The 11,769-nt window shown below is 36.1% G+C and overlaps 1 protein-coding gene across 1 annotated transcript; it reads left to right on the forward strand.

The window, feature by feature from the left end:
- Positions 1-42: 42 nt before the first annotated feature.
- Positions 43-8,512, forward strand: LOC149077094 (WD repeat-containing protein 55). The gene is made up of 2 exons (XM_089244824.1): positions 43-124; positions 7,178-8,512. The coding sequence occupies exon 2, from the start codon at positions 7,187-7,189 to the stop codon at positions 8,246-8,248; it is 1,062 nt and encodes a 353-aa protein (XP_089100950.1). The 5' UTR covers positions 43-124; positions 7,178-7,186; the 3' UTR covers positions 8,249-8,512.
- The last annotated feature ends 3,257 nt before the right edge of the window (positions 8,513-11,769 follow it).

Below are 11,769 nucleotides of genomic sequence, written 5' to 3' on the forward strand. Positions count from 1 at the left end.
ATCATGACGTCATCGTAACTGTGACGTCACGTAGGACTGAGCTGGCGGTGTAGAAGTTTCTGGATCATTCTTCTTGGGTTTCGTGCTTTTGCTAACAAAATGCACTACCCGTAACTGTACAAGGGTTAAGTATTGTTTTGCTTTTTTCCTGTGTACGCGTTTATATAGATACTGACCTTTTAAAGGGTAATTTCCTATTTCAATAAACAGCCGTTTTTATCTGTATTATATTGTGTATGAATCTCTGAAGTCAATCCTCGTGGCAACATTTCATTGAGCCTAACAATGTTTATTCGAGTTGCGAACTGCATCTAAACCGGTGCTAAAAAAACGTGCTTATCGAGTCAATAGTTCATATGCTATCTCATCTGAGTTATATCCTTTAAATAATGTCATTATTTGTAGCTGAAATAATTAATAATTCAGTCATAATTGCTCTTAGTCGTAGTTAATAGTGATCACGGAGGTGCCAGTACGTTAGCACTGACAGTCCTGTCTTAATGTTTGTAAATAGAAGTGTGTGAGTTGATAAACATATGAGCTTCGTAAATTCTTAGTTTCCTAGTTTTAACGCATTCTAACAATCAATCTATTAATAACAAAGTATCCATTAATTCTAAGTCTTTTCTCGGAATTGTGGGCGTTTTCTTATCAATAATTGATCTCAACGTTTCAGCATGTGTCAGTAGATCAGTGCTTTGATTACATGCAGTACTACTTAAAAACAATGAATTAATAGTTTTTTTTTTTTTAATGGAATTCTAAACCGAAGTTAAGAAGCTTATTTGCATTTACAGCTCCTTGAAATGTCTAATCTAAGGTATTTCATGCTGTTTGAATGGCTCATAGTGATTGAAATTTGCCAGTCTAGGCAAATCTAGTTGAAGCCGTTGCATTTTCCATAAATGTGTGAATGTTATTAAATTTGGAACATATTCAGTACAATACCTTTCGGTGATGTGTTGGCGGGTTTTCTTTCATGAAGAAAAACCGTCTGGAAGCATGATGAGTATTGCAGAGTCATGATTTCGGACGTCTTTCTTGCCAAAGAAAAAAATTGCCAACACATCACAAGAAAGGAACAACACTGTGGCTGTTAAAAGCTAAAAAATGACTATAAAAACAATACCAAAACAACATTCACTCAATTCCCAATGTATGCCATATTTTTTTGTGTCTATTTTTTAATTATGACAAGACCATTGTCTCTGGAAAATTTATTAACATTATTTGGTGTTCCTATTGCCCTACTGGTAGCTTAACACCCTAGCAAATAGCGTCGAATCGGGTTTGGCAATAAAAACAGCTAATAACACCAAGCTACGATATGTATTGGTAATTTACCTAATATTCTTCGATGAAAAAAGGTATATTCATTACTTATAACATGCTAGACCGGATACAGGATTGAAAAATATTAAAAATCAGGACCTCCTTTTAAATAATGCAATGGTCAGGGCAAAAAAAGTCTCTGGTTCAATAAAAACACAATTGCAGGATTAAAATTATAATTCCAAATGGCATACAGGGGAAAGCTATGTACGATATAATGTCTGTAATGAATGGAAAAAAATTAAGCTCTAAAGCTTAAGATTTTTTAATTATGAAAAGCTTTGCAAGCTTTTATAATTAAAACTAGCAAACTTTTAATGGTGACGTCACCTTAATTTTCTATGAGCCTGGAAAATTAGTTGCAACCAACGTGGCAACTTTTTTTTCCGCACCCAGCAATCCGCTGCAAAAGCAGGCAATTCAAGATGGCAGACAAATAACACATAGAATTGCACAAATTCAATTTATTGCATGAAATCAATCTAATGTGCAATAAGGCGCGATAATCAATCGAAATATGCTGGAAACTATGACAGAATTATACACAAAAAATTGAGTTAACAAAATATGTGGTTAATTAATGGAATTTTAAAATGGTTTGCCGAAACTATTAAACACTGTATCTGCTATCCAGGTTGTCAATTCTTGGCGCAAAAAAGTCTTGTTGGCACTGGCCACACTTGTGGAAAATTAACCATCAGCTATTTCCTTTTTTGATAGTAACCAATAGTTAAAGAGAAAATAGCAACCCAGAAGCTGGAAAAACAATAACTGGCAGAAGAAAAAACCAACGAAAGAAAATGGCCAACCATTTACCGACCAGGAAGAAAAGTGCCAACAGGCTAGAAAAGAAATCGCCATAAAAATAAGGGATTGTACTGTTTCCTCAAATTTAAATATATTATTTACCAAATTAAAATTTAGTGTCATTTAATTTTTTGTGATCTTGTCATTTCTCTCATAATTTATTGTTATTGCGACTTCTCCTTTCCTGTAATTTTTTTTAATTTGCTAACTCTCTAACCAGAGCGCTTCACAACTACCTCGAATTTCGGAAAGAGGTGCATAAAAAATTGGTTCATGTGTCCTGCGGGACACGTTCTTTCCTAGTTCCAAGAAGAAAAAAGTAGATGGGAAAAAAACTTTTTCCCCTTTTTCTTTTCACAGTCCATCACGATCGCGCAACCTTGAAAAAGTGGTTTTACTACTTTGTATACTGTATTGTATTGATATACACAGGGGTTGTTGAAGTTATTTAGTTGCTTCCCTTAATGAGGGGCCATTTACAAAATGTCCAAATTTCACAGAGTTTCTATTCTCCTGCAGATTTTCTCCCCTCTGGCTAGATGCCTGAAATTACTGTATTTTCGCAGCTATCTGCCGTCATTCAAAGACGGCTGGCTTCTATACAGCAGAAATTCACCTTGTTCTTACAAGATTGCGAATGCACATTTTTTGAAAAATCATAAAGGATTTGGAACGCCCCTGTGTCAAAGTGTAAAACATTTTCTGAGATCGTTCAGAAAAAAAATAAAAATCTATAAAAACTCTACCTTGAATATAGGTAGCTTGCAGCTAGGTGACAAAACTGTCACCTAGCTGCTATGCGGTAGTCACCGTTTCGCATCGCAAAAATCCCTGGTGTGTATGCAGAATCGGCTTTTGGAAGGACTGAAGGATTTCTTCCACAGAAATTGTGGATCATTAATGCTCAAAAAGAATTTTAAATTAACATAGTATGTGAAAGACTGTAGAAAATTAAAATATTGTGGAAAAAATACAAAAATATTTTTAATTTTCTTGAGCCTCTATACCCCCGCCCTTCTGCTTATTATGTCTTTGGTGAAAATCTGGATTTGGAACCCGCGATTGCTTAGTGGTAATCTGCTAAAAATATGTTTTTCTAAGATTTTCCAATTTTGAGTTGCCTATTCCTTTGAAAAAAGCTCTGGTTATCACGAAAATCACACAGACCTACAACGCAAATATATATACATTAAATTTCAAATCCATGCATTATTACCAATTTGGTGGATAGATGCAGGCGGGTCTAGTGCCAACCTCGAGCTCTGGACTAGACAGCGCGTGGAATTCACCCTTTATAACTGTTTCTTTTATATTCCACGGGTGCCAAAATGTGTGTATCCCCCCCCCCTCTCCCCATTTGACAAAGTATCTAGTTGCAGCCCTTGATAGATGGCACCATCTACTGAACACAAAACACGCTGAATGCTGGGCGCATACAAACACTTGTTTCACCAGCACAAATCTGACATAGCTCTCATGTCTGAAAATATGTGGCAGTTAAATGTAGTCTATCGGAGAGAAAATAAAATCATTTTACCAGGAAATCGCTTCGCAAGGATTTATATGAATAGCGAATTGGAAGATAAGTGAGAGAGGGAATCTCATTTGCTTTAAATTTAGATTAGAAGATATTATTAAAAGAGCTAAGATTTTCTTAAAGAAATGGAAAATAAATCTAGAATTAATAAATCTCAATCTATTAGTAAATATACGAATGTGTGCCTCTAACTTTTATTTACAGTGGATCCTGCTTAAAACTGTTTTCAAAAAACTCATAAAAATGATGCAAGCAGGAAAACACTTCAAACAGGAAATCTTAATGAGAATTATTTAGAGTTGGGATGACAAAAATAAGACGTACTAAGTGGAAAAATGTTCTAAATAGGAATGTTATAAGCGTGATCGACTGTATATTTGTTTTAGATTTATTACATGTGTTAAATTCCACATGTTCAATTCTCAGAGGCTTTTCCTACTAGTAGACAATGAAAAATGAAAGTAAATGAACCTTTGGATAGAACATGTTTTTAAAAATGAATTTATTTGATTCACAGAGATACCTCGTTCTCCTACTCAGAGCATGGCCCACTGCTCTGTCTCAACGAAGAGATATAAGCAGGTGATCAAAGACCTGGGGCATGCTGGAAAAAAATTCATAGAGATACCGGTGAATTATGGGAGAACCATAATTTTTTTCCAAGATAATTTTTTTGAGAGGGACCCAGATGTTTTGAATACCCTGGGTCTTGGGACCCAGGTAAATTAGAGTACAGTGCCATCTCTGCCAGCAGTTCACCATGTGCAATGAAAGCATTCAATTCTGAGGACTTTTTTTTTTAAAACTTTATTTCCTCTTACTTAGTCCAACCAGCTTATTATTTTCTCTTTACCTTTTGTTTTATATCAAATGAATCAAAAATGTTTTGAAAGAGAAATACAGGTGTGTGTGGAAAATGATTTTTGGCAAATATAAATTAATCAAACTTTTCAGTGATAGTAATTCTAATGATTGTCGTACGGAAATTCCACTTACAATATGGCTGTGTTATCTTTAAATGGTATAGGGTAGTATAAGTGGTTTTTTCCCAAAAAGTCTCACAAAACTGGCCTGAATGTATACATTTTTTCATATAAAGTATCTTAGTTATTTAAAGTGACATACAGAAGCTAAAATTTCTCATTCTTACCACATTTTCTAACTTTTGGCTACATTCTGATGCTCTATCTTTAGCAAATTTATTAATAAGGATTGCATTACACATCTAAATGTAGTGGTGCATTATCTCACAGGATTTTTTTTTTCCCTCACAAAAAAGCAGTAACAGTAGTGACACCATCATGTTAGGGGCAGCTGGCCTTATAATCCAATAAAGACCAGTGTACTAGTAGTTACATTACCCCACAGACATTTTCATTTTCTTTCCCATAAGAAGTAGCACATCTCATACTGTATATCACCCAGTCTTGATATTCAATCATTTTTTTTTATACTTTCACCCAGTTAATTAAGGTTCTACTGTATAGTAGTAATAGAATTACGAAAAATAATCAGCTATATACAGGGTGATTATAATTTGAAGTTATGATTCCAAAGCTATACAATAAGAACTACTGGTCAGGATGACTTGAAAATTTACATGGATACTCCTGAAGCAATGAAAATTTCTTTGGCAAAAGAAAAGAAAAAAAAGTGCAAAATTTGTGAGTACTTGGCCAGCAGGATAATACCATTTTGTGTAACCACATAATTTTGGCACTTCAACAACATCAGTGTGTGGATAGTACAACTTTTATCAAGATGCATATTGCAATACCAGCAAAACTGCTGCTGAAGAACCATTTTGACAATAACAGCATCACATGACACCTGGCCGTCAGTTCATCTGACCTTAATCCTTGCAACTTCTGGCTGTGGGGAAGGGGGTACCTCAAAATACTATGAACAGTGGTCGAATTGCAAGCACATCCACATCATGACATACTTTGATCTGTTGTTGAACATTTTTGTGCTTTTACCTCATAGCCAGAACACAGTGGACAACATATTTAGCATTTCTTAAATAAATAGTAGTTTTATTTGTTCAATTACTTCATTTTTGTAATGTTTCCATGAATTATGAAATCGTGCAATACTAATTAAGTTATCATTTTGCCCTGACTGGCTATGATTTCCATTTTGCGAACGTGTTGGATGAGTACAGCGTCGTTAATTTTACATTTTTAAATATTTTTCCCCCTTTGCCATTTAAAATTCCATTGCTTCAGGAATATTCATGTAAATTTTAAAGTCATTCTGACGATGGTTCTTTTTTTAAAGTGTTTTGAAATCAGAACTTTAGTTATAATCACCCCGTATATCGTAAATCATCTCTAATTAATCTGCATTATTTATACTTCATTAAATACATTATATATTTCTCCTAATTTTTATAGCAGTTTTTGCAAAATAGCTTCCTAATTAAGCATACTGAAATTAACTGGAGAAAAAACCTTTATATTATATGGTTAATAATAACATTAAGAATTTTCAAACACAAAGTAATTCATAGAGTTAGCCTAAGCAAAAAATAACTAAATTGCAAAAGGGGATTTTTGTTAAAATGTAGGAAATATTCATAGATTAATTAATATGGGAATAGTGTTAATTACATTTTAAAAAAATGGTTTAAATCAAAAAAACGTTTTTTTATTAACTCTGGCCTGCATCCATATCAACTGAGACAGTTGTTAGCCAAAACCATATTCATTAGTTGAGACCGAAAAAACTAAAGAAATCTTGGTTATCTGAAATATATATGCTACCCTACTGTTCGGTATGGCTTCAGCTTGGAATTGTAGTTATGCATTCACTGACATTAAGAGGGTTGGCACTACCCCTCGAATCATACCTCATTGGCATTAGACTCTGGAATTATTTCTGTTTCGCCCTGCCAATTATCTTACTGGGCAGGACTGCAGCGTCGGATTCACAAAGTTAACCCCTCGGGGTGGATCAGGGGTGTATCAATGGAGATTATCTGAAATATGTGAGGCAGATTAGTTTTACCCTACTGTTGGATATTTTGCCCTTTGCATGTGAGGTAGGGCTTCAGCTTGCATTTCTGTTATGCAGTGCTAATCCCTGATGGTTGAAGGCTATGGATTTGTATCTTTAGCCAAAAAAAAAACCCCACGACGAACATTAATTGGAGTGGCACTCCCCTTGAATCAGATCTCATTGGCACGCGACTCTGGATTATTCCCATTTTGCCCTGCTAAGTATCATACTGAGCAGGACTGCAGCGTCTCATTTATCAAAGTTAACCTGTATACCTTCGAGTGGGTCAGGTGCATCATTGAGATTATCAGAAATATGTGGCCGAGGTATCATTATACTGTCACTAAGATAATCTTTTTTTCTTCTATTTACTAAATTCTAATTTTGCTTGTTAATGTTATGACCATTATATATTGAGTGTGTTACCTCTTCTTTTCTTTTTGCTTTATGTTTTACTTTACGTATCTTAATGTCTTGGTTTTTCCCTTTTTCTTATTGTAGTCCTTAAACATGTCTGAAATGGAAGACCAAAATACTGACGGTCCTTGTATAGCAGAAGATGATGTTCCTGTTCCTGCTGATATCAGCTTAAATTCCATAGCAGTCGAAATAGCGTTACATCCATCAAATGATATATTGGCTGTTGGCACCATCAACGGTCCTGTTAAAATATTCTCTTACACCACAGATCCCCAACAGTCTAATCACCGCTTAATGTCATTCAGGCACCACAAAGAATCCTGCAGGGCTGTGAAGTTTTCCGTCTCTGACGAGCTGTTGTTCACAGGATCCAGCGATAATACTGTGGGTATTGTCGATTTGAACGTTGGAGCTGTCAGCAGAAAGATGTGTGTCGAAGAAAATGCCGCTGCCATATATTGTTTGCTGCCGGTAGATCCATTCGTACTTGCATCTGGTGATGACGATGGCCAGCTTATCATGTGGGATTTCCGGAAAGCAACGCCGATCGCTAAATTCAGAGAAAGCAACGAATACATTAGTTGCTTGGCCACGGGTAGTGATAGAAGGACTCTCCTGGCAACCAGTGGTGAGGGTACTTTGTCCGCATACAATATCAGAGCCAACAAATTGGAAATGCAATCAGATCAGTTTGATAATGAGTTTCTGACTTTGGCCATTCTGAAGAAAGAAACAAAAGTCGTGGTCGGTTCTGGTGACGGTGCTTTGAATATATTCAACTGGGGTGAGTGGGGAACCATCTGCGACAGATTCCCATGTCATGACGGATCCATCGACGTCATAACTCCCATCAGCGATACTGTTCTTTGCGCCGGTTGCGAGGATGGGGTGATCCGTGCTATCCAGATGCATCCCAATAAAATTATTGGAGCAGTTGGAAGCCACGATGAACTGCCCGTCGAAGGCTTGAGTGTTTCACACGACAAAAAATTTATCGCGAGTTGTTCTTACGATCAGAAAATAAAGTTTCACGCATTATCTGTCATACAAAATATCGAGGAGAATGCAAGCGAAAAGAAGACAAAGTCAAGAAAGAGGAAATTAGATTGTCCTAAAGCCAATAAACCTGGCTTTTTTAATGGATTGGCTTGATACCAAGATAGGATGAAAAAAAATAGCATGCAAAAACATGCTTGTTAAAAATGACTCTCTTCAAAGTTATGAAAGAATACTCATCTGTATACATTTTTTTCCATTCTCAAAATTTTATGGAGTTTTTTATTCTTTGTTTATCGACTGTCTCTTTCCCCCCGTTTTCAAAACAGTTGTTCGTCAAAATATATCTGATTTCTCACTATAGAATTTCATTCCTTTGTACTTCTACAATTTGGTTTGTCAATAAATACTTTTGAAGAGAAATACTAAAATCTCTGTTAATTGTGTAAATCATTGCTTAGTCTTCCACAAATAGGAAGACTTACAGGGATCTGGTCTGGGGAAGGAATGCTCAAGGATCAATCTTTCATTTTTCGTTTAATAAAAAAAAATTGATCTAAGAGGATGCTCAAGAATTTTGGTGGCATTGTGATTATATAAGGTGTCTGGATCAAATGCCCCTAATTTCAAAGAATGATTGAAAATCAGTGATATCACGTGGGACAATGAGAAAAATTTTTGGCCGTCCAGCCCTGTGAGTTTCAATTTTTTTAACGTGTCATTGCATACACTGCCATTGTTACAAGCAGACAGAGAAAAATTGATTATAGGAGAAGGTATAAATTGTTTGTGTATATGTCGGCTCTCAATGACAAACCTTTTTTTTTTTTTTTGATTTCCGCTCAAGGATACTTTTTTTCAGATGAGGCAACATTCCATGTGTCCAACAGGGTTTAGTACAATTGCTAAAAATCGGGGCTCAGAAAATCCCCATGCGATTTTAACAATCTCAAAATCAACATGTGGTACATGTTTCACGGGATATGGTCATAGGACCGTTTTTTCATTCAAGCAATAAAAGGAGCACGTGGAAAAGCTTTTGATTTATATACTTTTCTAATCTTTTCAAACATTTTGTAAAGTGAATTGATTTAAAATAGGGACATGTGTGGATCCAGACACCCTGCATTTATTTTGCTATATGCTTCTAATAGAACCTGCCCAATGAATTTGCTAATTATTTGTGAGATATAATATGACTGTTCACCCTTAAAGCAAAATGTTTTACATTGTTCTGCAACAAACTTTCAGCCACTGCAGTCTCAACACAAGGCCAATGAAACTAGGGATCACGCAACTTTAACCATATGATCCTCTGGCATGGCTGACTCGATGTATTTGGTTTGCGACACATCCTGTCTGACATGCTGGGGATGAATGCAGGGAATAACATTTAAAATTCAAGTGTCAAAATTTAAAGGCTATTCCATACAAGTACATTTATATTTGTAGGGAATAGACTCCTTATCCTCAGGGAATGTTCTCATTCATGAATATATTTCCTAGGTCAAATGGGGGGATATAAAGTCAAGTGATCCCTAGCTTCGTTGTACTTGTGTTGAGTTGGCCATGCCTCAGCTGACTGGAAATGTTTTGCAGTAAATGTATTGCCATAGTGTTTATTACACTTTTTAAAATTCTCCCAGATTGTTCCGTGATGTATGTTGCAGTTTCAGCATATTCTGCTTTGGGGCAGCTCACAATTATAATATGAAGAGAAACACTTCAATAGTCTATTCCAGAACAGTTACCTGAGGTAACTAAACCATGTTCTGGGATTGTACATGCATGTGTAACGTCTTTGAACCTTGCAGTGTAAGTGCCAAGGCTGCTACTAGAGGACAGTGGGATCAGGTGCACTGGATGAGAAAGAGCGAGTTTACTTTTTTTCCATTCAAAAAAATGAGGGGGGGGGGGTGCAGGTGTGTCCCAAAATAGATACTAGCCTCAGGCAACTAAATTTTCATTTCTGGTTGCGGCTTGGGATGTACCATTACATGGAAATCTGTGCATGTCAAGGATGATTTCAGAGCCATATGGGACCTACCTTTTAGGGGGTATATAATCCATTTTCCATTAGAATTTGGGGTTACTGACTTCTAAAACAAATTTTAATTGATTAAAACAGCATTTTGAGATATTGAAATATATATATTTTTAATTTTGCCATTTTTGGGTGGGAGGGTACTGAGCTCTTCCCTGCTTATGCCTCTGGTTGTGTATCAGAATTGTCTTTTATATTCTTTCCCATACGGATTTATTCAAGGGGTTACACTTTAACTAACTTGAAGAGAAGATTGATTTGGGATTAATCAAAAATCATAAGTGCCAGACCATTTGGCCATGACGTTCTTTCAACCGCTACTATCATTGGTATATTCAAAAGTGAAAATACCAATGAAATGCTGTACATGTTCTAGCAAGCTGAGGGAAAGTATTAGCTTGTAATTCAGTGGTGATGTCATTAGTTGTCTGCAAGGTTTGTCCAAAAAGTATCCTATCATAATTTTTCATGCGTAGCACCAGTGAAGTTAGGGAGACAGTTTGGTGCACATGCTCAAATTTTTTCCTGCCTGCAGAAGCTACCAGTTGCCGGCACACTGCAGATGAATGAGAAAATGTATGTGAACGGGTCACATTTTCGGTTTTGACAAAACATCAGGAAAAACTTGAATGCTACTGCATTAAATTTTGTGTGAAGCTTGGTGATTCCAAAATGGAAACAATCCACAAGACTCAATAGTCCTTTGGAGAGGAAGAAATGGGCACCATACTGATAAACAAACAGTATAACCTCTTCAAAGATGGCTCATCAAGTGTGTTAAAGATTAAATATCAAGTGTACTCACGTTAAATTCAATTTTTATTTTTTGTTGATTTTGTTTGATAATGGCATATTAGAGAATTGATGTTCATCAACAGAGAGTGAAGCACATACTGGTAGGTCCTCAATATCGAAGAAATAAGATTGTTATTGACCAAGTGAGGAATCTGGCGATGCAAGAATCATCAAATCATGATCCAAGAACTTGCAGACAAGGCAAGCATTAGAACTGGATCCTATTTTGACTGATGATTTGGTCTTCAGGAAATGCAATTTCAAAGTCATGCTGACCGTCTCCTATGACTCCAGTGGCGTGGTTCATCACAAGCATGCACGGCACAACCATCACCAAGGAGTACTATCAAGAGTTACTACATTGCAAACGGCAGCTTCATCTTCATTAATACAGTAGCGTTACTTGAAAGCTCACACTAATGATTTAGAATTTGTTCTCTGCATTTTCTGTTACAAAGAGACTGATTTAACAGCAGGCGTACTGAGCCCTGACTTCTGAAGGGTCCCCAAAAAACCTCGGCTTTACACTTTTTCTAGTTTAAGGGGCCCAGTATTCTGCATCTGGAACCTCAACCCGCTTTTGCTTGTATATAAATAACCTCCAACTTTTTTTACCTGCCCAGACCTGTTACTTCTGTGTGTACAGTTTAGAATGACAATGTTACATGGTATCGTGTACAACATAGTACATTTCTGAGTGGTTCATAGAGGAAACTTTGATGTCAGCCGTTTAACATGTAATTCTTTTCTATAACATTAAAAGAAATGCCAAGATAAATTGGAACCAAGTAGATTTTGAGTTTATGGACTAAATGAATGAATGCCAGGACTCTGCCAC

The sequence above is a fragment of the Pholcus phalangioides genome, unplaced genomic scaffold, assembly GCF_987345545.1.
Source record: "Pholcus phalangioides strain wild (caught in Gottingen) unplaced genomic scaffold, Ppha-v1.0 ptg000015l_1, whole genome shotgun sequence".
Lineage (NCBI taxonomy): Eukaryota > Metazoa > Arthropoda > Arachnida > Araneae > Pholcidae > Pholcus > Pholcus phalangioides.

Coding starts and splice junctions, on each gene's coding strand:
- LOC149077094 (XM_089244824.1), top strand. CDS start 7,187: ATGTCTGAAATGGAAGACCAAAATACTGACGGTCCTTGTATAGCAGAA.